Source organism: Microcaecilia unicolor, chromosome 8, assembly GCF_901765095.1.
Source record: "Microcaecilia unicolor chromosome 8, aMicUni1.1, whole genome shotgun sequence".
NCBI classification, from domain to species: Eukaryota; Metazoa; Chordata; class Amphibia; order Gymnophiona; family Siphonopidae; genus Microcaecilia; species Microcaecilia unicolor.
In genome coordinates, this window is record NC_044038.1 from 92,862,659 (window position 1) to 92,888,682 (window position 26,024).

The following is a 26,024-nucleotide window of genomic DNA, read 5'->3' on the forward strand; positions in this document are numbered from 1 at the left end:
GAAGATAAGATCAAGACAGTGACCATTTTGGTGAGTGGGGGAAGTGGAGCATAGTCGGAGATTGAAGGAGGACGTTAAGACTGGGAAACGTAAGAGCTGGAAGGATCATTAGCCTGAATGTTAAAGTCGTCAGGGATGAGGGATGGGGATGAAGGATCATGAAAGAAGGAAAGCCAAGCGTCAAAGTCGCTTAGAAAGGATGAAAGGGACTTATCAGTGGGGCAATAACTGCTATTCGAAGAGGCAACGGAGTGAATAGGCAGACAGAGTGGACTTCAAAGGAAGAAAAGCAGAGCGACTGAGGTGGCAGAAGAGATTGAAATTTGGAAGAGGGTGAGAGTAATAGTCCAACACCACCACCACGGCCAGCAGGGCGAGGAGTATTTGAGAGAACCACCATGGCAGAGGGCTGCGACTGAGGCAGAGTCTTCAGGGCAGAGCCAAGTTTCTGTTATGGAGAGCAGGGTGAGGTTACGAGAGATAAAAAGGTCATGGATATAGGAAAGTTTATTGCAGATGGAGTGGGCATTCCATAGGGCACATGAGAAGGGCAGAGAAGAGGGGGGCAGGAGAGGAATAAAGATGAGATTGGAGAGGTCACAGTGCAACCTGCACAAATAGGATGAGGGTTGGTGAGGGGGACCAGGATTGGGATTGATGTATCCAGCAGAGAGAAGAAGGAGTAAAAGAGTGCGGAGGAAAGTAGGAGAGGAGTGGCAACGAAGGCGAGATGAACTGAGATAGAATGGGGAAGATAAAATAGAAGGAAGAAGTGTTGAAGGCAGAAAGCAAGGAGGGATGAAGAGGACAAGAGAGATGGTAAGGTAATAGCGAAAGGGCAATGTATAACTGTAGTGCACAGCGGCTTCGGGTGGAGGAGTAGATTGAGAAGGGACAGTACTAGGAGGAGAATGTGAAATGGAGCCATGTGTAGTGACTCAGGCAGTCCCAAGCGCTAGGTAACAGTCACGAACAAAGGTGAGGCAGTAGGCTGGAACTGAGGCTGAAGGCTGGAGCATGGGAGCAGAGGCTGCAGGCTGGAGCAGAGGATACAGGACAGAAGCTGTAGGCTGGATGCCGGACTGGAGTTGAAGCTGGAGCGGAGGATGCAGCACAGGAGCTGAGGCTGCAGGACTTGAGTTGAAGCTGGAGCAGAGGCTGCAGGCTGGAGCAGAGGATACAGGACAGAAGCTACAGGCTGGAGCAGGCTGGAGCAGAGGATGCAGGACAGGGCTGAAGCTGCAGGACTGGAGTTGAGACTGCAAGCTGGAGCAGAGGATGCAGGACAGGGGCTGGAGCTGCAGGCTGGGGTTGGGGTTGCAGGCTGGATGCAGGGCTGGAGCAGAGGATGCAGGACAGGAGCTGAAGCTGCAGGCTGAAGCAGAGGATGCAGGACAGGTGCCGAAGCTGCAGGCTGGAGTTGAGGTTGCAGGACAGGGGCCGAAGCTGCAGGCTGGAGCTGAGGCTGCAGGACTGGAACAGGGCAAGCAGCACTGGAGCACCAAGGCCGGAACAGCCCGAGGCCGAAGCTGTCCATTTAATGCCCAGACCAGGTCACAGACTTCTATCACGGTGCTCCCTCTTTTGCTTCTCAGTCGGGCTGGGTGTCAGTTGCTTCCCGTCTCAGGCCTGGGCTACAATGCAAAATGGTGGTATGGGTAGCGATGATATCCACTGAGGCTCCATGCCCAGGAACAACTGTTGAGGAACAGCGCACAGACGGCTCCTAAGAGAATCTCCCACCCGAATGACTACTGCCTATCCGACTACTCTGTGTGAAAGCGCTGCAGGCAGCAGCAGATCGCCTCCCTTCGGGCCTCCTTCCCTCCCTGTGTCCTATAGGTTATTTATCACCGGTAATAAATTACCTGTGTCCCAGGTTCCCCAAACAGAACTATCTGCAAGCAAAATACTCTGTACTCGGTCTAGGGGAGGGAACCTTGGATTGGAACCTAGCCAATTACTTCCAAGAGAGAGAAACGCAACTGAGAAAGCAGGCTGGAATATATTAGCTTTTATTATATACTAGCCGTTGAGCCCGTAAAAACGGGCTAGTAAAGGATGGGGGGGGGGGTGTTCAAAGCCCCCCCCCCCCCCCCGAATAGGTCACCGCCGCCCCTCCCCCCCGGGCCGGGTACCTGGCTTCACTATTCAAACCACCGGAACGCAGCACACAGCTCATCTGAGCTGCCGTCGACCTTCTTCTCTGCGTGTGTTCCGCCCTCGTGTGACGTAACGTCGGCGAGGGCGGGACACAGGCAGGTAAGGAAGGCCAACGGCAGCTCAGATGAGCTGTGTGCTGCATTCTGGCGGTTTGAATATTGAAGCCAGGTACCTGGGCCGGGTGGAGGGTGGGTGGCGGCGGCGACTCCGGGTGGGTGGGGGGAGCGGTAGCGGCAACCCTGGGGGGGGGAGCGGTGGCGACAGCGGTTCCCTCACTCGCAGGTGCGCAGGTTCCCTCTCTGTCACGTCCCCGTCATCACGTATTGACGCGGGGGCGGGACAGAGAGGGTCTCTACTGCGCATTTGCGAGTGAGTACGCCTCTTGCCATTTATATGTTTGATAAGAAAACATAGATAAGATACAAATATAGAAACTCTGGCAAAGCTTTAGCTGAATACAAAAATACTGGCTGATAACTTACAAACTATATTGTCACACTACACACTCTGTTCCTTACTGGTTACCAGGTAAAATTACAGAACTGATTGGTAATGCTCCAACTATGTTACAAGGTAGTACGGTTATTAGCAGCTTATCTCCTGATCATGGTATGACTATTGTGAAGATCCTACCCTCCGCCGGAGGGTCTTCGGGATCTTGCCTCCACCCGGGCCACTCAGCCTCCCGGCCCACGGCAGTCCACAGGGCAGGGCTCAAAGAAAATAAACTTCAAAAAGGTAAAAGTCACCACGCTCCTTTATTGTCAGGGATTCACAGTTCAGTAACTTTCAAAAGGAATCCTGCAGCCCTTCAAAACAACTCTCTTGTTTCCATATCATCAAGCTGATCAATCCATAGACTGGTGGGTTGTGTCCATCTACCAGCAGGTGGAGATAGAGAGCAAACTTTTGCCTCCCTATATGTGGTCATGTGCTGCCGGAAACTCCTCAGTATGTTCTCTATCTCAGCAGGTGGTGGTCACACACAGCAGCAGCTCTGGCTAGGCCTCCAAGCCTAATCCTTAGGTTTTGTTGAGGCCTGGGGTTGAGGGCTCTTTTGAGCAAGTGCAAACCTGGTGGTGCCAGGTCCCTCCTTTTCTCCCCCCTCCCGCGTTTAATTCGACGTTTCTTTAAACGTTCATTGCAGCTACTCACTGGGACACCAGTTCGTTACAGCTCGGAGCGGCAAGCAGGTAATTTTACCTTTTTATAGCGGGCAGGGGGTTCCCCGATTCTTCTCCTCGTGGCAATGGCGTCGGAGGGCGAGGGCGCAAAGGGTCGCTCCCCGGATCGCTGGAGCGCTTCTAGAGGGGATGCGGGGGTTTTACAACCTGATTCGCCCTTGATGGGTGATAGTTTAGTGACCGATGAATGTCCCGGTCGTTCCTCCGGCGTGGCGGTTTTTTCCCGCCATAAACGCCCATCCCCCGCTCCTCGCCTCCGCCATCTTGGCCGGCCACGCGGCTCGGACGGCTTCTTCGGGGCCGCCCTTGAGGTTGGAGAAATTAATGCCATGAACGCCCTTAATTTGGGCGACGGCACAAAAGCGGCTAAAGTTAAGCGCCGTTCTTCCCGCGCGGCTCCTTCACGGAGTTTCGCGCCGGACGCCATTTTGGATGCGCAGCATGTCTCTCCCCCGCTATTGCGAGCGCCGGTTGAGAGTGCGTCTAGGGCTGTTGCCCAGGCTGCGGAAGTGCACAGTCTGGGGGGTTTCTCCCCCGAGTTTGTTTTGCTGCTGCATCAGGCTTTCCTCATGCAAAACGCTGCCCCTGCTCCCTCTTCTTATAAAGAGGTTGAGGTTCCCAGAGGTAAACGCCCTCGGGTTGATTTCCAGGCCTTGGAGGACTTTTGTCTCCTCCGATGTAGATGAGGGCAGCGTGTCTGAGGTCTCCCAACGATCCTTTGCGGATTCCTTGGAGGAGATAGATCCCCGCTCGGATGGAGCGGATGACCCCTCTGCAGCGCGGCTTTTTAGCCCAGAGGATTTGCCCAACCTGTTGTTACAGGCCATGGACACTTTGAAGATTTCCTCTCCGGAGGACGTCTCTCCCTCAGCCCCTGTTGGCTCTGCCATTATGCTGGGGATGAAGCGCCCGCCTAGAACCTTCCACGTGCATGATGCCATGCACACCTTAATTGCGGCTCAATGGGATGTCCCGGAAACGAGCCTTAAAGTGGCTAGGGCTATGTCCCGCCTCTATCCTTTGGCTGTGAGTGAACGTGAGGCCTATCTGTGGCCTACCGTGGATTCTTTAATCACTGCGGTGACTAAGAAAACGGCGTTGCCGGTGGAAGGTGGCACGGCCCTAAAGGACGCCCAAGACAGAAGATTGGAGGCGGCCTTAAGGTCGTCCTTGGAGGCAGCTGCTTTAAGTTTGCAGGCCTCAGTTTGCGGCTCCTATGTGGCCAGGGCGTGCCGGACTATGGTGCAGCGGGCTTCCCCCTCGGATCATTCCTTGAGGGCTGATTGGCCGGCCCTGGAATCGGGCTTAGCCTATTTGGCAGACTTGCTGTATGATGTCTGGAGAGCCTCAGCTAAAGGCATGGCTCAGACAGTCTCTGCGCGGCGGTGGCTTTGGCTGAAACATTGGTCTGCTGACCACGCCTCTAAATCCCGCCTGGCTAGATTGCCTTTTAAAGGCAAGCTGCTCTTTGGGGTCGAGCTGGACAAAATCGTGACCGATCTCGGCACGTCTAAGGGCAAGAAATTACCAGAGGTCAGGGCTCGGGTTAGTACTCGTCCCGATACCTCCATACCGCCCGGGCGAGTCGGGTTCCTCTGCCCCCTCTTCCTTCAAGAGGAATTTCTCCCCCAAGCAGCATTCCTTTCGCAGAGACCGCCGTCCCGGAGGTGCTCCCTCCGGTCCTCCCCCAGGGTCTCGTACCCAATGACGGGGCCTTGGTCCACGCCCCAGTGCAGACTGGAGGACGGCTGTCCTCGTTTCTGGGCGAGTGGACCACTATAACTTCAGACGCGTGGGTGCTGGAAGTCATCAGAGACGGCTACAAGCTAGAGTTCTGCCAACCCTTAAGAGACGGGTTTGTACTCTTTCCCTGCAAGTCTCCGGTCAAGCTGTGGTAGTGCAGCAGACCTTGGACAACCTGATCCGCCTGGGTGCGGTCGTTCCGGTGCCAAAAAATCAGATTGGCAAGGGACGTTACTCCATTTACTTTGTGGTTCCAAAGAAAGGAGGTTCTGTCCGGCCTATCCTCGACCTCAAAGGGGTCAATCGGGCCTGGAAAGTGAGGCACTTTCGCATGGAGACTCGCCGCTCTGTTATAGCGGCAGTGAAGGCAGGAGAGTTCTTGGCTTCCTTGGACATCAAGGAAGCGTACCTGCATATTCCCATCTGGCCTCCTCTCCAACGCTTTCTGCGTTTTACAGTCCTGAGACGACACTTCCAGTTCAGAGCCCTCCCTTTCGGGTTGGCTACTGCTCCGCGGACCTTTTCCAAAGTAATGGGGGTCATAGCGGCCTTCCTGCTAAAGGAAGGAGTACAAGTCCATCCTTATCTGGACGACTGGTTGATCCGAGCCCCCTCTTATGCAGAGTGCGGCAAAGCTATGGACCGGGTGGTTGCTCTTTTGAGCTCCCTGGGATGGATCATCAACTGGAAGAAGAGCCAGCTGCGCCCGACTCAGTCCCTGGTGTATCTGGGAGTTCGATTCGACACCCAAGTGGGCAGAGTGTTCCTGCCAGACAATCGGATTGTCAAGCTTCAGGCTCAGGTGGACTAGTTCCTAGTAGCCTCTCCTATTCGGGCTTGGGACTACGTGCAGCTGTTGGGCTCTATGACGGCCACGATGGAAGTAGTGCCCTGGGCCAGGGCTCATATGAGACCACTACAGCTATCTCTGCTGCTGCGCTGGACTCCGATGTCGGAGGATTATGCTGTGCGCCTTCCCGTGGACCCAGCAGTGCGCAAGGCGCTGAGCTGGTGGACGCAGACAGACAAGTTGTCTGCAGGATTGCCTCTGGTGACCCCGGAGTGGATTGTCGTCACGACAGACGCCTCTTTGATGGGCTGGGGAGCCCACTGCTTGGGAAGGACAGCGCAGGGGCTCTAGTCTCCTGCAGAGGCAAGTGGTCTATCAACCTCCTGGAACTCAGAGCCATTCGCTTGGTGTTATTGGAGTTCATCCCGGTACTCGTGTTGAAGCCTGTACGGGTCCTGTCGGACAATGCCACGGCTGTGGCCTATATCAACCGCCAGGGAGGTACCAGAGCGCCCCTCTAGCCAAGGAGGCTATGAGTCTTTGCCAGTGGGCGGAAGCGAACCTGGAGCAGCTTTCAGCGGCCCACATTGCCGGAGTCATGAATGTCAAGGCGGACTTTCTCAGTCGCCATACCTTGGAGCCCGGAGAGTGGCAACTATCTGCTCAGGCATTCTTGGACATCACGAAGCGCTGGGGCCAGCCGAGCCTAGATCTGATGGCGTCATCGGCCAACGGCCAAGTGCCGCGCTTTTTCAGCAGAGGACGGGACCCTCGATCCCTGGGAGTAGATGCTCTTCTCCAACAGTGGCCGACACAAGAGCTCCTCTATGTGTTCCCGCCCTGGCCCATGTTGGGCAGGGTGCTAGACCGGGTGGCAAAGCATCCCGGCAGGGTAATCCTGGTGGGTCCGGATTGGCCCAGACGTCCCTGGTATGCGGACTTGTTCAGGCTCTCAGTCGACGATCCTCTGCGGCTGTCAGTGGAGCAGGGCCTGTTACATCAGGGTCCCGTGGTGATGGAGGATCCCTCTCCCTTTGGTCTTACGGCCTGGCTATTGAGCGGCAGCGTCTGAGGAAGAAGGGCTTCTCAGACAAGGTCATCGCCACTATGCTGAGAGCGAGGAAGCGCTCTACTTCTACTGCTTACGCCAGGGTTTGGCGTATCTTTGCAGCATGGTGTGAAGCAGGCTCACTTTCTCCCTTCACTGCTCCAATTTCTTCAGTGTTGGCGTTCCTGCAAGAAGGTCTGGAGAAAGGCCTGTCGCTCAGTTCCCTTAAAGTCCAGGTAGCGGCTCTGGCTTGCTTCAGGGGCCGCCTGAAGGGTGCTTCCCTGGCTTTGCAGCCAGATGTGGTGCGCTTTCTCAAGGGAGTTAATCACCTGCGCCCTCCTCTGCACTCAGTGGTGCCTGCGTGGAATCTCAACCTGGTGCTAAGAGCATTGCAGAAGCCGCCTTTGGAACCCTTGTCGAGGGCATCTCTGAAAGACCTGACGTTGAAAGCAGTCTTTTTGGTGGCTATCACTTCAGACAGAAGAGTTTCCGAGCTCCAGGCGCTCTCATGTCGAGAGCCTTTTCTGCAGTGCACTGAGGCAGGAGTGACTATTCGCACAGTGCCTTCCTTCCCGCCCAAGATTGGTTCTCGCTTCCATGTGAATCAGCAGCTCTGTCTCCCTTCCTTTCGTAGGGAGGACTACCCAGAGGAGTACTCCGCTCTTGAATATCTGGATGTGAGACGAGTCATCATCAGATACTTGGAAGTGACCAATGATTTCCGGAAATCGGATCATCTGTTTGTCCTGTTTGCAGGTCCTCGTAAGGGTCTGCAGGCTGCTAAGCCTACAGTGGCAAGATGGGTCCAGGAAGCCATTGCAGCGGCTTATGTGGCCGCGGGGAAGGTGCCGCCTATCCAGCTGAAGGCTTACTCCACGAGAGCTCAGGCGGCCTCGATGGCAGAGGCCGGATCCGTCTCCTTGGAAGAGATATGCAAGGCGGCAACGTGGGCTTCGGCTCATACATTCTCCAAGCATTACCGTTTGACTGTGGCTGCACGGGCGGAGGCCCGGTTTGGAGCTCCAGTGTTGAGGTCAGGGATTTCTATGTCCCGCCCTGGGTGAGTACTGCTTCGGTACATCCCACCAGTCTATGGATTGATCAGCTTGATGATATGGAAGGTAAAATTATGTATAATCATACCTGATAATTTTCTTTCCATTAATCATAGCTGATCAATCCATAGCCCCTCCCAGATATCTGTACTGTTTATATTCTGGTTGAATTTTAGGTTCAAGTTTAGCCTTCAGTTACTTCAGGAGGACTTCGTGTTCAAGTTCTTCTTTCACTTGGATTCTTCAAGAGTTGAGACGACTTTGTGTTACAGTGAGCTGCTGCATTCCTCTCCCCTCCGTTTTACGGGGCTGGATTGAGACATAAATTCTGCCGGCACTCCCTCCCGCTTCGTGCGGCTGTAGGGCAGCTTTGTACCCCTCCCGCTTCGGCGGTGTTAGGGTCAGTCAGCTCCTCCCGCGGTTGCGGTTGCAGGATAAGCCAGATCCCCCCGCATCGGCGGGTGTGGTGTCCCTCCCCCGCTCCGCGGGGATGAGCTGGACGGATTCCCCTCCCCCACTTGTGTGGGGATGAGCTGGGTTAATTCCCCTCCCCCGTTTCGGCGGTGGTGAGCTGGGCAGAGTGTCCCTTCGTGGGTGTAATTCTCTAAGTGCTGAGTCCTGCGGATGGAGCTTTGATATCGACATACTGAGGAGTTTCCGGCAGCACATGACCACATATAGGGAGGCAAAAGTTTGCTCTCTATCTCCACCTGCTGGTAGATGGACACAACCCACCAGTCTATGGATTGATCAGCTATGATTAATGGAAAGAAAATTATCAGGTATGATTATACATAATTTTACCTTTCCTCTCGGGCCCCAGGTACAGCAGAAACGCAAAACAAGTTCCCTTCCAACAGCTGCACAAATCAGTTGAAGCCCAGTTACAGTCCCCACAGATAGGTTCCTCTGTAGTCCAACTTCACACCCCAAAAAGACTCCCTGTATCTTGTCCACCCCCACGGGGTTTCTGCAAACAATCCAAAACACACCATTCTGTGGGCCTCAGCCCACAAAAAAAAAAAAAATGTAGCTTACTTTCCCCTCCCCCACACAAAAGAAGATTTGTTTTCCTAACAGTTCAAACTCCCCAGTGCTTAATGCCTTAGCACTCAGTTCAGACACACAGTCTCTTCAAAGAACACAGCCTGAACTCTTTTGGGAAAGAGGAAAGGATCTCCCCCATTCAGGGTCACTCTATTACTTCACTGACCCTCCTCCCGCATGACCATTCCCCTTTCCACTTTCAACCCAGCTCTGACACCAAGAGTTCACCTGGTTTTTCAGTTTAGTTTTCAAGGCATGAGCCCAGGCAGAAAGGTCCATAGGTTCCCCAGAGCCTGCCTCCTGCTCCTGCTCTCCAGCAGCTTGCCAGTCCATGGACTCATTCTCCTCCACCCTGCTCTGCTGTTCCTCTCTTACTTGATTATGTTCCAGGTGCCCCTCCCTTGCCTTGTCAGGGCCTTCTCCCGGGGAATGCTGGGGCCAATAATCCCTATACCAGGGTTTTCCCCGGGGATGCTGGGAAATGTAGTCCTCCCACCTCCATTTTCTAGGGGGCACTACCTTTTTCCTTCTCTCTCTCTGAGGAATGATTAAAGGTAAGGCTCTGCTCTGTCTCCCTCGGCTCTTGAGCCTCCTTCCTTCTCCCTCCTCCACTTCCATCTGTGCAAAACCCTGATCCTCCCCTTCACACTATACCCAGTCTTTTGCTCAGGTAATTACCACTCGCTAAACCCAGACTAAAAGGAAATAAATCACCATGTCTCTCACCAGGCTGACCTCCAGGCAGTCTCTCGGGAGTTGGCACAGGATACTTCACAGACTCAAGCTGAGTTCCAGTGAGTCTTAGTCAGAGCTAGGAACGGTACTCTGCAGCAGACAGGGAGGGCACAGGTCACTCCTTGCAGGTGACTGAACCACACGGTACTTTTCTAAAGATACACAGTTCAAGATAGTGGAAATTATCAGGTCTCTCTGGTCTTCTTTCCAGCTTCCCTCTTCTTCCCAGGATTGCGACTAACTAACTTCTCCATCTTCCCGCTTTTCCCAGTACCTCTCGGTCAGGTGACTGCAGGAACCCAATCTGTCTCTTCTTCAGCTCACTGCATGGCAAGAAGGGTCCGTTGTTCTTGACCTTCAAGTTGTTACATTGTGGTATGCATTTTCTGTTTCTCACCCGGCCTGCTGGCCATGTCTCACTCCCTTACAGCTTCTCAGGGAGATAAAGGGGGGCTGGATTGCCCACAGCATGTCCTTGGTGTTACATGAATGCTAGTGATTTTCCAGAAAGCTGAATTAGCTAAATCACTGATGTGCAGGTCATAGGTTGCAGACTCCATCTTGATGGCATAGGATTATGCAGGCCAAGACCAGCAAGGTGAGACACACAGGGAAATACCCCTACAGTCCTGCCCTCGCGGAAGTTATGTCAGATGAGAGCGGGACACAGGGAGGGAAGGAGGTCTAAAGGGAGGCGATCTGCTGCCTACAGCGCTTTCACACGGAGGTGAGAGGCGCTATGATTTCAATGCAGGGGGCCTGGCCCGGTGGCAGACAGTCAATGACGGAGGGCGGGTGGGACTGCAGCGCCGGGCCCCCCTTGGAGTCCCAGGCCTGAGGAATTTTGTCCCCCTTGCCCCCACTCTCGGCGGCCATGACCCCACTAACTACCCTTCTCTATTGAGAATACTGACCATTTAACCCTATCTCTGTTTTCTATCTTTAATCCACAATAGGACACTACCTCCTATCCCATGACTCTCCAATTTCCTCTGGAGTCTTTCATGAGGTACTTTGTCAAACGTCTTTTGAAAATCCAGATACACAATATCAACTGGCTCGCCTTTATGTTTATTCACCCCTTCAAAGAAATGTAATAGATTGGTGAGGCAAGATTTCACTAAATCCATGTTGGCTTTTGTCCTCATTAATCCATGCTTTTGAATATGTGCTGTAATTTTGTTCTTTATAATAGCCTCTACCATTTTGCCCAGCACTGACGTTGGGCTCACCGGTCTATAATTTCCCGGATCTTCTCTGGAATCTTTTTTTTTTTTTTTTTTTTTTTTTTAATCGTCTTTACATTGGCCACCCTCCAATCTTCCAGAACCATGCTTGATTTTAAAGATAAATTTTATACATTATTAACAATAGTTCTGCAAGTTCATTTTTCAATTCTATCAGTATTCGGGGATGAGTACCATCCAGTCCAGGAGGTTTGCTACTCATCAATTTTGTCAAATTGCACCATTATATCCTCCAGGTTTATAGAGATTTCATTCAGTTTCTCTGACCTCGTCAGCTTTGAATACCATTTCTGGCACCTGTATCTCCCAAATCTTCCTCGGTGAGGACCGAAGCAAAGAATTAATTTAATCTCTCCACTATGGCTTTGTTTTCCTTGAGTACCCCTTTTACCCCCTCGGTCATCTAGCGATCCAACCAATTCTTTTGCTGGCTTCTTGCTTTTAATATACCTAAAAAAAATGTTTACTATGTGTTTTTGCCTTCAACGCAATCTTTTTTTCAAAGTCCCACTTTGTCTTCCTTATCAATGCTTTGCGTTTGACTTGCCATTCCTTATGCTGTTTCTTATTATTTTCAGTCGGTTCCTTCCATTTTCTGAAGGATTTTCTTTTTGCTCCAATAGCTTCCTTCACCTCACTTTTTAACCAGCGGCTGTCTTTTTGCCCTTCCTCCTTTTTTTAATACATGGAATATGTCTGGCCTGGGCTTCCAAGATGGTATTTTTGAACAGTAACCATGCCTGATATAAATTTTTGACCTTCACAGCTGCTCCTCTGTTTGTTTTTTGTTTTTCCACAGTTCTCATTTTCTCATAGTTTCCTTTTTGAAAGTTAAATCCTAACGTATTGGATTTCCTTTGTGTACTCTCCAAAGCCGATGTCAAATCTGATCATTTTATGATCACTGTTATCAAGCAGCCCCAGCACCATTACCTCCTGCACCAGATCATGCGCTCCACTAAGGACTAGGTCTAGAACTTTTCCTTATTTTGTCGGCTCCTGTACCAGCTACTCCATAAAGCTGTCCTTGATTTCATCAAGGAATTTTACCTCCCTAGCATGCCCTGATATTACATTTACCCAGTCAATATCTGAGTAATTGAAATCGCCCATTATTATGTTGCCCAGTTTGTTAGCCTCCCTAATTTCCGATAACATTTCTACATCCGTCTGTTCATCCTGGCCAAGTGGACAGTAGTACACTCCTATCACTATCCTTTTCCCCTTTACACATGGAATTTCAATCCATAGGGATTCCAAGATGTTTCTTGCAGAATTTTCAATCTATTTGTTTCAACTCTCTCCTTAACGTACAAAGCTACCTCTCCACCAATTCGATCCACCCTTTCACTACAATATGATTCGTACTCTGGTATGAAAGTGTCCCACTGGTTATCCTCCTTCCACCAGGTCTCAGAGATGCCTATTATATCTAGTTTTTCATTTAGTGCAATATATTCTTACTTGCCCATCTTATTTCTTAGGCTTCTGGCATTCACATATAGACATTTCAAACTGTGTTTTTTGTTATACATAACATAAAGAACATAAGAGTAGCCATACTAGGTCAGACCAGAGGTCTATCTAGCCCAGTATCCTGTTTTCCCAAACAGTGGCCGAGCCAGGTCACAAGTACCTAGCAGAAACCCAAATTGTGGCAACACTCCCTACTACAAGTCCCAGGGCAAGCAGTTGCTTCCCATGTCTGTTTTGATAGCAGGCTAAGGACTTTTCCTCCAGGAATTTGTCCAAACCTTTTTTTAAACCCAGATACGCTAACCGCTATTACCACATCCTCTGACAAAGAGTTCCAGAGCTTAACTATTCGTTGAGTGAAAAAATATTTCTCCTATTTGGTTGGGGGGGTTTTGTGTTGCAACATTTTTTATTGATGACGTAACAAAAATAATATAACAAACATGAGTATATATGAAATGCCCAGTGTCCAAGACATTCTAAATAAGATAAACAAGATGTGACCTGTTGTCAAGTTTTGGGGTTTCCCCCCCCCCCCCCCCAAGTAACTCCCTCCCTTCCACAGTTTTAGCTAACCTAAATCAAGGAGAGTACCACTTGTGAAAGAAGTCTTCAAATACTACAATCGGGAAACTAGAAAACAATAAGCACTACAACATCATGCAAAGGAAAATACTAGGTGTAGTGTCATTACAATTTTTTTATTCTCCCTTCCCACCCCTCTTTCCTAACTGAAGGGGGGGGGACACGATGTGGAACTCTAGGTTATAGGTGAGACCACCGTCCTTTGGGTCCCTACCTATCTTGCAGTGAGCACAGAACCCCGCCCCCAGCCTTCCTATCTCTCCCTACCCTAGAATGCAATTCCTGAGCCCTGTCTGCTAAAGCCACCCCTATTGCCACATTGAAAATCTATTCAAAATCTAACTACGAGCCAGCGGTAAAGTCGTATTTAAGTAAGCCTCGAAAATCACGAAAAACCTCTGCTGCATCTTAGGAGATAAATGTGTACCTGAGACCCCCAAATCATGAGCTCATGAAGCCTATTCTGCCGGTACCAAAAGGAGTGGGGGTGACTCAGTACTGGCCGAGATCAGTCCAAAGAGGGATCAGCCACTTCATTGAGGTCTCTGCCTAATAAGACAGGCCCCTCCTGCCAGCTGCCGGGGAGCCAAAAATCTCACCAACCCATCAGCGTTTCAGCTTGGCATGCTCCAAGGCAGAGAGATGGGTTCCCTCCTCTCTAAAGCCCCTCCTAATCTTCAACCCTCCTGACCCCTTAACCCTACATTTCCCACTTCCATTTCTGAAGCACTCCCAGTAAGAATGTCCAGAGTAAGCCTATATTTGTGCAGGAGGTATTATCCCCCTATCTGCCCCCTTCATAACACTGTGTTTACACAGGAAACCTGCTTCAGATCTTTATTACAGATTGGCAGACTATATAATCAAGTAAATAGTTCTCAGTCATAACTCCAGTATTGACCTCTTGCCTACTTTCTTGTGCCACTAAATGAGGAAGAAAAAAAAAAGATATAAAGTCCCTTATGATCCCCCCCCCTTCCCCTTTCTGCCATCCCACTCTCCCCTTTCATTCTCCTACCCTTTCCTCTCCCTTTGAGTCTGTGTTGCGTCCTCCGGTCAGGAGCTCTCCCTCAAACTCAGAGCCCATGAGGGAAGGGCGGCACACCCAGGCTGCTCCCCCAAACCCCGATTTACTAAATAAGACCCCAGGAGAGGGTGTAGACTACCCCAGTGCATACAGTAACGGAATTCAAACATGCGTGGGATAAGCATAAAGGAATCCTGTGCCGAAGGAATGGATCCTCAGGAGCTTAGTCAAGATCGGGAGGCGGGGCTGGTGGTTGGGAGGCGGGGATAGGGCTGGGCAGACTTATACGGTCTGTGCCAGAGCCGGTGGTGGGAAGCGGGACTGGTGGTTGGGAGGCAGGGATAGTGCTGGACAGACTTGTACGGTCTGTGCCAGAGCCGGTGGTTGGGAGGCAGGGCTGGTGGTGGGGAGGTGAGGATAGTGCTAGGCAGACTTATACGGTCTGTGCCTATGCCAGAGCCGGTGGTTGGGAGGTGGGGCTGGTGGTTGGGAGGCGGGGATAGTGCGGGGCAGACTTATACGGTCTGTGCCCTGAAGAGCACAGGTACAAATCAAAGTAGGGTATACACAAAAAGCAGCAAATATGAGTTATCTTGTTGGGCAGACTGGATGGACCGTGCAGGTCTTTTTCTGCCGTCATCTACTATATTACTATGTATACCATTGCCCCAGCACACAGGCTATCAAGTGAAAAGCTCAAACTACCTCACCCCCAAGCAGAAAGATCCATTGAGCCATGTCCAGTTGTGGAACCGACCCACCACCACATGCAGGCGCTCAGCAGCTGTTAAGGGTCCCAGCGCGAGTAGTCACGGCAGCTGGGCCAGCCTTCCCGATGAAATTCCCGCCACCAGGTTCCATCTCTTGGACGAGGAAGAATAAACACACGTTCTTGAAGATTAGCTGTCCGTCACTCAAATACCAAACCATTGCCTCAGATCAGAACCAACAGCATCTAGGTTGCTTGTCAGCAGCCTCGCAACAACACCCTCCAGCGGAATTGTCTGGTGATCCAGATTCCGGGAGTCCTCTAATACAGCCATGCAACCAAGCACCAGAACAGAGTCAGCGGTATTCACCTTAGTTTAGGCATACAGCAGAATAGCAAACCTTTCGGCACTTCTTATCTCCCAGTATCGGCCAATGGCTAGCATAAAGGGGGGGGGGACTTCTTTAGGCTCCAAAGTTCCTCGGTCATAAGTACATAAGTAATGTCACACTGGGAAAAGACCAAGGGTCCATCGAGCCCATCATCCTGTCCACGACAGCGGCCAATCCAGGCCAAGGGCACCTGGCAAGCTTCCCAAACGTACAAACATTCTATACATGTTATTCCTGGAATTGTGGATTTTTCCCAAGTCCATTTAGTAGCAGTTTATGGACTTGTCCTTTAGGAAACCGTCTAACCCCTTTTTAAACTCTGCCAAGGTAACCGCCTTCACCACGTTGTCCGGCAACAAATTCCAGAGTTTAATTACGCCTTGGGTGAAGAAACATTTTCTCCGATTTGTTTTAAATTTACTACACTGTAGTTTCATCACATGCCCCCTAGTCCTAGTATTTTTGGAAAGCGTGAACAGACACTTCACATCCACCTGTTCCACTCCACTCATTATTTTATATACCTCTATCATGTCTCCCCTCAGCCGTCTCTTCTCCAAGCTGAAAAGCCCTAGCCTCCTTAGTCATAGGGAAGTCGTCCCATCTCCGCTATCATTTTAGTCGCCCTTCGCTGCACCTTTTCCAATTCTACTTAGTAACATAGTAGATGACGGCAGAAAAAGACCTACACGGTCCATCCAGTCTGCCCAACAAGATAAACTCATATGTGCTACTTTTTGTGCAGGGAGGAGGGCTTTAGATTTGTTAGGAACTGGGCAACATTCTGGGGAAGGGGGAGCCTATTCCGAAAGGATGGGCTCCATCTTAACCAGAGTGGGACCAGGCTGCTGGCATCGGCGTTTAAGAAGGAGATAGAGCAGCTTTTAAACTAGAAATGGGGGGAAGGCCGACAGTCGCTCAAAAGAGCATGCTTCGGGATAAGGTATCTTTCAAAGATATCACCATAACAGGGAAGATAGAGTATCCTGATAGTGAGGTTGCAAAAGAGATTGTAGTAGATCGGGTATCTTTAAATAACAATAAAAATCAGACAAAAGATTGCCAATTAATACTGTCAAGTACTAAGCATGATGTACTTAGGAACAACAAACATAGTTTGAAATGTCTATATGCGAATGCCAGGAGCCTAAGAAATAAGATGGGGGAGTTGGAATATATTGCACTAAATGAAAAATTAGATATAATAGGCATCTCTGAGACCTGGTGGAAGGAGGATAACCAGTGGGACACTGTCATACCGGGGTACAAATTATATCATAGTGATAGGGTGAATCGGATTGGTGGAGGGGTAGCATTGTATATTAACGAGAGCCTTGAATCAAATAGATTGAAAATTCTGCAGGAAACAAAACACTCCTTGGAATCACTGTGGATTGAAATTCCATGTGCAAAGGAGAAAAGGATAGTGATAGGAGTGTACTACCGTCCGCCTGGCCAGGACGAACAGACGGATGCGGAAATGTTAAAGGAAATCAGGGACGCAAACAAACTGGGCAACACAATAATAATGGGGGATTTCAATTACCCGCATATAGACTGGGTTAATGTAACATCTGTACACGCAAGGGACATAAGATTTCTTGATGAAATCAAGGACAGCTTCATGGAACAGCTAGTTCAGGAGCCGACAAGAGAAGGAAAAATACTAGACTTAGTCCTTAGTGGTGCTCATGATCTAGTGCAGGGGGTAACGATACGAGGGCCGCTTGATAACAGTGATCATAATATGATCGGTTTTGATATTGGCATTGAAGGAAGTGAAACTAGGAAATCAAGTACGCTAGCGTTTAACTATAGAAAAGGGTGATTACGACAAAAATGAGAAAAATGGTGAAAAAAAGACTGAAAGGAGCAGCTCGCAGAGTAAAAACTTGCATCAGGCGTGGATGCTGTTTAAAAACACCATCCTGGAGGTTCAGGACAAATATATTCCACGTATTAGAAAAAAGGGAAAAAAGACTAAACGTCAGCCGGCGTGGCTAAACAGTAAGATAAAGGAAATCATTAGAGCCAAAAAACAATCCTTCAGAAAGTGGAGAAGAGAACCAACTGAAAGTAACAGGATAGATCATAAGGAATGCCAAGCCAAATGCAAAGCGGAGATAAGGAGGGCAAAAAAGGACTTTGAGAAGAAATTAGCGTTGGAAGCAAAAATACATAGTAAAAATTTTTTTAGATACATTAAAAGCAGGAAACCGGCCAAAGAGTCGGTTGGGCCGCTGGACGAAAATGGTGTTAAAGGGGCGATCAAGGAGGACAAAGCCGTAGCAGAGAATTAAATGAATTCTTTGCTTCGGTCTTCACCGAGGAGGATTTGGGGGGGACACCGGTGCCGGAAAGAATATTTGAAGCGGGGGAGTCGGAGAAACTAAACAAATTCTCTGTAACCTTGGAGGATGTAATGGGTCAGTTCAGCAAGCTGAAGAGTAGTAAATCACCGGGACCTGATGGTATTCATCCCAGAGTATTAATAGAACTAAAAAATGAACTTGCGGAGCTACTGTTAGAAATATGCAATCTGTCCCTAAAATCGAGTGTAGTACCGGAAGACTGGAGGGTAGCCAATGTTACTCCGATTTTTAAGAAGGGTTCCAGAGGAGATCCGGGAAATTATAGACCGATGAGTCTGACGTCGGTGCCGGGTAAGATGGTGGAGGCTATTATTAAGAATAAAATTGCAGAGCATATACAAAAACATGGACTGATGAGACAAAGTCAGCACGGATTTAGTGAAGGGAAGTCTTGCCTCACCAATCTAATGCATTTTTTTGAGGGGGTAAGCAAACATGTGGACAATGGGGAGCCGGTTGATATTGTATATCTGGATTTTCAGAAGGCGTTTGACAAAGTGCCGCACGAAAGACTCCTGAAGAAATTGCAGAGTCATGGAATCGGAGGTAGGGTATTATTATGGATTAAGAACTGGTTGAAAGATAGGAAGCAGAGAGTAGGATTGCGTGGGCCAGTATTCTCAGTGGAGGAGGGTAGTTAGTGGGGTCCCGCAGGGGTCTGTGCTGGGTCCGTTGCTTTTTAATGTATTTATAAATGACCTAGAGATGGGAATAACTAGTGAGGTAATTAAATTCGCCGATGACACAAAATTATTCAGGGTCGTCAAGTCGCAGGAGGAATGTGAACGATTACAGGAGGACCTTGGGAGAATGGGCGTGCAAGTGGCAGATGAAGTTCATTGTTGACAAGTGCAAAGTGATGCATGTGGGTAAGAGGAACCCGAATTATAGCTACGTCTTGCAAGGTTCCGCGTTAGGAGTTACGGATTAAGAAAGGGATCTGGGTGTCGTCGTCGATGATACGCTGAAACCTTCTGCTCAGTGTGCTGCTGCGGCTAGGAAAGCGAATAGAATGTTGGGTGTTATTAGGAAGGGTATGGAGTCCAGGTGTGCGGATGTTATAATGCCGTTGTATCGCTCCATGGTGCGACCGCACCTGGAGTATTGTGTTCAGTACTGGTCTCCGTATCTCAAAAAAGATATAGTAGAATTGGAAAAGGTACAGCGAAGGGCAACGAAAATGATAGTGGGGATGGGACGACTTTCCTATGAAGAGAGGCTGAGAAGGCTAGGGCTTTTCAGCTTGGAGAAGAGACGGCTGAGGGGAGATATGATAGAAGTGTATAAAATAATGAGTGGAATGGATCGGGTGGATGTGAAGCTACTGTTCACGCTATCCAAAAATACTAGGACTAGAGGGCATGAGTTGAAGCTACAGTGTGGTAAATTTAAAACGAATCGGAGAAAATTTTTCTTCACCCAACGTGTAATTAGACTCTGGAATTCGTTGCCGGAGAACGTGGTACGGGCGGTTAGCTTGACGGAGTTTAAAAAGGGGTTAGATAGATTCCTAAAGGACAAGTCCATAGACCGCTATTAAATGGACTTGGAAAAATTCCGCATTTTTAGGTATAACTTGTCTGGAATGTTTTTACGTTTGGGGAGCGTGCCAGGTGCCCTTGACCTGGATTGGCCACTGTCGGTGACAGGATGCTGGGCTAGATGGACCTTTGGTCTTTCCCAGTATGGCACTACTTATGTACTTATGTACCCTGCTTTGATTTGTACCTGTCCTCTTCAGGGCACAGACCTTATAAGTCTGCCCAGCACTAGCCCCGCCTCCTGCCACCCGATCTCGACTAAGCTCCTGAGGATCCATTCCTTCTCAGGATTCCTTTATGTTTGTCCCACTCATGTTTGAATTCCGTTACCGTTTTCATTTCCACCACCTCCCGCGGGAGGGCATTCCAAGCATCCACCACTCTCTCCGTGAAAAAATACTTCCTGACATTTTTCCTACTATATCTTTCTTGAGATGCGGCGACCAGAATTGAACACAATACTCAAGGTTCGGTCGCACCATGGAGCGATACAACGGCATTATAACATCCTCACACCTGTTTTCCATATCTTTCCAAATAGTACCCAACATTCTATTCGCTTTCCTAGCCGCAGCAGCACACTGAGCACAAGGTTTCAGTGTATTATCGACGACGACATCCAGATCCCTTTCTTGGTCTATACCTCCTAACTTGGAACCTTGTATGACGTAGCTATAATTCGGGTTCTTTTTTCCCCACATGCATCACCTTGCACTTGCTCACATTAAACGTCATCTGCCATTTAGCCGCCCAGTCTCGTAAGGTCCTTCTGTAATTTTTCACAATCCTGTCGCGAGTTAATGACTTTGAATAACTTTGTGTCATCGTCAAATTTAATTACCTCGCTAGTTACTCCCATCTCTAAATCATTTATAAATATATTAAAAAGCAGCGGTCCTAGCACAGACCCCTGAGGAACCCCACTAACTACCCTTCTCCATTGTGAATACTGCCCATTTAACCCCACTCTTTCCTATCCTTCAACCAGTTTTTAATCCACAATAGGACATTTCCTCCTATCCCATGACCCTCCAATTTCCTCTGTAGCCTTTCATGAGGTACCTTGTCAAACGCCTTTTGAAAATCCAGATACACGATATCAACCGGCTCCCCTTTGTCTACACTATTTGGGATATCTACGCATTTAGGTAGCTTGTTAGGGTGCAGACTAGAGAGCTGCACGGGAACAGGGTTTGCGGGAATCCCGCGGGGATGGAAGCAGTTCCTGTGGGGTTCCCGCGGGGACGGAAGCAGTTCCTGTGAGGTTCCCGCGGGGATGGAAGCAGTTCCTGCGGGGTTCCCGTGGAAGTGTAAGCTATACCTGCACCAGCCTCTCATCTACCGAGTACCAAGTTCTTTGAGTGCTGTCTCCTCCTCCTCTTCCTCCTTGCTTTAACAGCACAAATGTGGAAAGTCTTCCATTAAGGAGGTGGTAGAGATACAAATGATGATGGAATTCAAAAAGGCATGGGATGAACACAGAGGATCTCTAATTAGAAAATGGAAGTTAAAAAAAACCTAACCTTAAATGGATGCATGTATGTGGATGTGTGAAGTAATGCTTAGATGGCGACTCTGGCTGTGATTAACTAGGGCCAATACCGGGCAGACTTGTATGGTCTGTGTCTAATATATGGAATTCTGATTTAGGATGGGCTAGAAAGGGCTTAGAGAGCAACTTCAGTGGCTGGAACATAAGGACAGTTCTGGACAGATTTTTATGATCTGTGTCCCACAAATAAGACGCATAGACTGGAGTGGGCTTCAACGACAACTCCAGCAGTTGGAACATAAGGATAGGGCCAGATAGGCTTCTATGGTTTGTTCCAGAAACACAAAAAGACAATAATCAGGTATTTAATATCACATTTGTTGATTTAATCATGAATTGATAATGAGTGTGACTATTGGGCAGACTGGATGGACCATTCAGGTCTTTATTTGCTGTCACTTACTATGTTACAATTAATCTTATTTGCTACCGGGCTGATGAGCAGACCTCAGCTCTGACACAGGCATGAGCGTTGGATGTCACTTGACCTACTCACGCTTGCATGTGGTGACCTCTCAGCACACAGTGCCAGTAAATCAGAGACAAATCTTACATGTACACATCAGAGTGTTCCAAGTTTCAGCTTCCATTCCTTCCTTGCCTACAGTGCTGTGGCTCAAATCCAGAGAGAGACTGAGGGAGCTGACTGGAATTTTCTTTTATGTACCATTAACTTCTTACAGTGATGGGTGGGGATGGGTTAAATTCTTGCGGGGACGGGTTGGGATGGGTTACATTTTTGCGGGGACGGGGTGGGGATGGGTAAGATTCCAGCGTGGATGGGTGGGCACGGGTAAGATTCCAGCAGGGACGGGCGGGGATGGATAAGATTTCTGTCCCCGTGCAACTCTAGTGCAGACCCCAACTCAGGATACCATGTTTCCTCTAAATTTTCAGGGAAATGCCAGGTGGGGTTTGCTGGTTGTGTCTGTTTGCATAGACTTGTTGTTCAGTGTCATTAACATATTAAGCAATGAGAGACAGTTTCACTTGGCTAACATTCCACATGCTAGACTTAATGGAGTGGCATTGGCACTGGTGACATGGATCATGGTGGCCCCTACAATATTAATATTTAATGCTTGTGCTTAACTGACATGCAGATCAAACCTTTTAATTATATGATAGTTACGTACATAGGTGCCGACTCCGTGGGTGCTGTGGGTGCTCAAGCACCCCCAATATTTTCAGCCACTCAGGCAGGGGCGGGGGGCGCTGACTTCTGAAGGGCACCGCCGCCGCTTACCCCTCCGACGTTGCAGACTGCAGCTGAGGCTGAGCGTCTATTTAAATTTATCTCTGTCGCAGCGTCCCGCCTTCTTCAGCGTCAGTGAAAGCGCTGGCCGCTAGCAGCCTTCCCTTCCCTCGACAATGTCCCGCCCTCGCGGAAATGATGTCAGAAGAAGGCGGGACACTGCCGAGCAAAGGGAAGGGAAGGCTGCTAGCGGCCAGCGCTTTCACTGACGCTGAAGAAGGCGGGACACTTTTGAGTGAAGGGAAGGCTACTAGCGAGCGGCCAGTGCTTTCACGGAGGTAAATTTAAATAGAAGAGGGCGGGCAGGTGAACATGGGAGCGGGAGGGTAGGGTAGGTGAGAGAAAACTAGCATTGATCGATGGAGGGGAAGGCAGGGCCCAGGGAGAGAGGAGGGAAATGGCTTGATATGGATGGATGGAGCATCGATGGATCATGGGAGGGCAGGGCCCTGGAGAGAGGAGGGAAATGGCTTGATATGGATGGATGGATGGAGCATGGAGGTGGGGAGAGAGGAGCTTCGATGGATCATGGGAGGGCAGGGCCCAGGGAGAGAGGAGGGAAATGGCTTGATATGGATGGATGGAGCATGGAGGTGGGGAGAGAGGAGCATCGATGGATCATGGGAGGGCAGGGCCCAGGGAGAGAGGAGGGAAATGGCTTGATATGGATGGATGGAGCATGGAGGTGGGGAGAGAGGAGCATCGATGGGTCATGGGAGGGCAGGGCCCTGGAGAGAGGAGGGAAATGGCTTGATATGGATGGATGGAGCATGGAGGTGGGGAGAGAGGAGCATCGATGGATCATGGGAGGGCAGGGCCCTGGGAGAGAGGAGGGAAATGGCTTGATATGGATGGATGGAGGTGGGGAGAGAGGAGCATCGATGGACATGGATCATGGGAGGGCAGGGCCCAGGGAGAGAGGAGAAATTGCTGGACATGGAGGGGCAGGGAGGAAGGAGAATTGCTTGATATGGATGGAAGGAGGTGAGGAGAGAGGAGCATGGATCATGGGAGGGCAGGGCCCAGGGAGAGTGGAGAAATTGCTGGACATGGAGAGGAGGGCAGGGGAGAGAGGAGAATTGCTGGATATGGATTGATGGAGGGGGCAGGGGAGAGAGGAGCATTGATGGACATGGATGGGAGGGCAGGGGCGGAAGAAGAATTGCTTGATATGGATGGATGGAGGGGGGGCAGCAGGGAAGAGAGGAGAATTACTGGATGGAGGACAGCAGAGTTGCTGGACATAGATGGATGGAGGGCATGGGAGAGGAGAGTTGCTGAACATAGGTGGATGGAAAGGAGCAGAGAATTGCTGGACATGGATGGAGGGGAGGGCAGTGGAGAGAGGAGGGTTGCTGGACATGGGCGGGTGGAAGGGAGGGCAGGGAGAGAATTGTTGGACATGGATGGAGGGAAGGGAAGGGAAGACAGGAACGAGATTCACATGGATAGAGGGGAAAGAGGAGAAATGCTGGACATGGATGGAGGGGAGGGAAGAGAGAGGAAGGAAATGAGGGAAAAGGAAGAGAGGAGAAAAACTGCACATGGATGGAGAAAATAGGCAGAAGCTGGATCCACTGGACAGTCAAGTCTGCGGAGGACCCAGCTTTTACTTATGGATATAGAGCAAGAAATGAAGAAGAAAGGAGGAAAGTAAAGAAATAAATGGAAAGGAAGCCCAGGAAACGGAGTTAAGAGGACAGATAGCAGCAGAATCAGATACTGGGCCAGCATGATCAGAAAAACAAAGTCACTAGACAAGGTAGAAAAAAATCATTTTATTTTCATTTTAGTGTTTGGAATATGTCCACTTTGAGAATTTACATCTGCTACATCTGTTGTCTTATTTTGCAATGTATAGCAATGTGTTTCTTTCTGTTTGTCTGATATTGTGCTGCATGCAGGGTCTAACTTCTTAGGATTTCAGGTTAATTTTTGAAGAATTTGAAGAGGGGCTATCTCTGTTCTGCATGTGTGACTGCAAGGCTAAGTGTCTGAATAGGAATCTGTTTGTTAGATTCTGAGATTTTGCTAACACATTGTTTTTCAGAGTTGGCAAGACTGTTCTCATAATTCATGGTTTGTGTCATTTAGAGTATAATGGAGCTGTAACAGCTTACAGAAATTATTTATAATGAAAACAAAAAAAAGTTATTTTTCTTCTATACTGGTGTAATATTTTCAATGATGCCATGGCTGGTAAAAGGAGTGTGACTACTGTAGGGGTGGAGCCATAGTGATCCCACCCCTGGATGTGTAGGGGCGCTGACTAATAGGCTGCAGGAGGATGCCAGAAACCCTAGGACCGGCTCTGCACCCGCCGGAAGTCGGAAGTTTCCTTCGCAGCCAGCCTACCTGCCCAGTGCCCGCCCTATTCTCCCTCAGTTCTCCGCCGGTCCGTCCTCAACTTCCTGTGTGTCGCCCAGAATTTTAAAACTCATCTTACCTCGGGTCCCGGCGGCAGCATTGAAAGGCGAGCAGGCTCGGCTCTTCAGCCTTCCCTTCTCTCTGAGCTCTGGTCCTGCTCTCATTTTCTGTTTCCACAAGGGTGTGACCAGAGCTCAGAGAGAAGGGAAGGCTGAAGCATCGAGCCTGCTCGCCTTTCACTGCTGCCGCCGGGACCCCAAGGTAAGATGAGTTTTAAAATTCTGGGCGGCATGCAGGAAGGCGAGGACGGACCGACCGAGGACTGTTGTGGGAGAAGAGGTCAGGCTGGGGTTGGGACTGGCACACGGAGGAGAGGGGGGCCTGGAACTTGGAGGGAGGGGGCGGGGGAAAGCACCGCCTGTTAAAAAAAAAATTCAGCACCCCCAATCATTTTGAAAAGTTGGCTCCTATGGTTACGTACACCTCTGCTATGTTATTTAGGGAATTTATCTTATTCCCACCAAAAACTGCACCTTGAGTGGACACTTGTATTGTGCAACTGTGGTATATTGTCTCATTCCTTTCTGTCCTGTGCCCCATTCAACTCTTCCTAAACCTGTTTTCTTTCATTATCCTGCAATTCCAGATGTCTGTTTCTCTTCATGAGTGAAAGACACCTGACATCATAAAAGATGAACCTGGACCGAGTGTCCAATGAGGAGAAGCTAAACCTGTGCAGGAAATATTACTTGGGTGAGTCTGGGGGTGGGAATGGGGCAAAGGGCTAGCAGGGCTGTGGAGTTGGAGTTGTGCAGTCAGAGTTGGTAAAAATGTACCAACTTTGACTCTAGCTTCAAAATAAAACTTACAACATTATAGTATATGGTACACTTTATTTTGTTTAGGTTCTTTAAATGTATTTTGTGATCTTAGTCCTAATTTTGTATATAAAAGAAATATTCTAATTTCTCTTAGATTTACTATACATAGTAAACATTGGAGTCTGAGTGGGTTGAAGGTTTGGTGTACCAACTCCACAGCTCTACGTGCTAGGATGCTGGGAGATGGAGTATGTCTAGAATAGGGAAGACGATGCCACCAGTAAGACAGCTTCTACCCTCTCCTAGCATCTTCCTAAAATACTAAGAGTCAGAATTTGTCCTAATTTTCAGAAATGGAAAATCTCTCTTCTTGATGTTGTTGTATCTCATTTTCTAGGTGGCTTTGCATTATTGCCCTTCCTATGGTTGGTGAATGTGTTTTGGTTCTTTAGAGAAGCCTTTATGAAGCCAGCATACACAGAACAGCCACAGATACAGAGCTGTGAGTACAAAACCAAAATAAGATTGGTCACGATAGGAGACTTGACTCCAAACACAGAGCAGGCACATAACAACATAAAATGTGCCATACTGAGCTAGACCAAAGATCTATTGTTGAGCATCCTGTCCCTAACTAGTGGCTGACCCAGTTTCGCTTACAGCACCGAAAACAGTCCAAAATCCTTTCTACCCAGTTTCGGTTTCAGTCAAAAGATAATTCCCTATCATCAAGCCGATCAATCCATAGACTGGTGGGTTGTGTCCATCTACCAGCAGGTGGCGATAGAGAGCAATCTTTTGCCTCCCTATATGTGGTCATGTGCTGGCGGAAATTCCCCAGTATGTTCTCTGTCTCAGCAGGTGTGTGGTCACACAGCAGCAGCTCTGGCTAAGTCTCCAAGCCTAATTGTTTAG

General features: G+C 49.3%; 1 protein-coding gene across 3 annotated transcripts in view; it reads left to right on the plus strand.

Moving 5' to 3' along the window:
- PSENEN (presenilin enhancer, gamma-secretase subunit) overlaps positions 1-26,024 on the plus strand; it is a 75,052-nt gene that overhangs the window by 18,082 nt on the left and 30,946 nt on the right. For all 3 annotated transcript variants that reach the window (XM_030211980.1, XM_030211981.1, XM_030211979.1), the window contains exons 2-3: positions 24,935-25,041; positions 25,507-25,611. In XM_030211980.1, coding sequence (XP_030067840.1) covers positions 24,981-25,041; positions 25,507-25,611 — 166 coding nt within the window. In that variant the 5' untranslated portion in view covers positions 24,935-24,980. The remainder of the gene's footprint in view (positions 1-24,934; positions 25,042-25,506; positions 25,612-26,024) is intronic.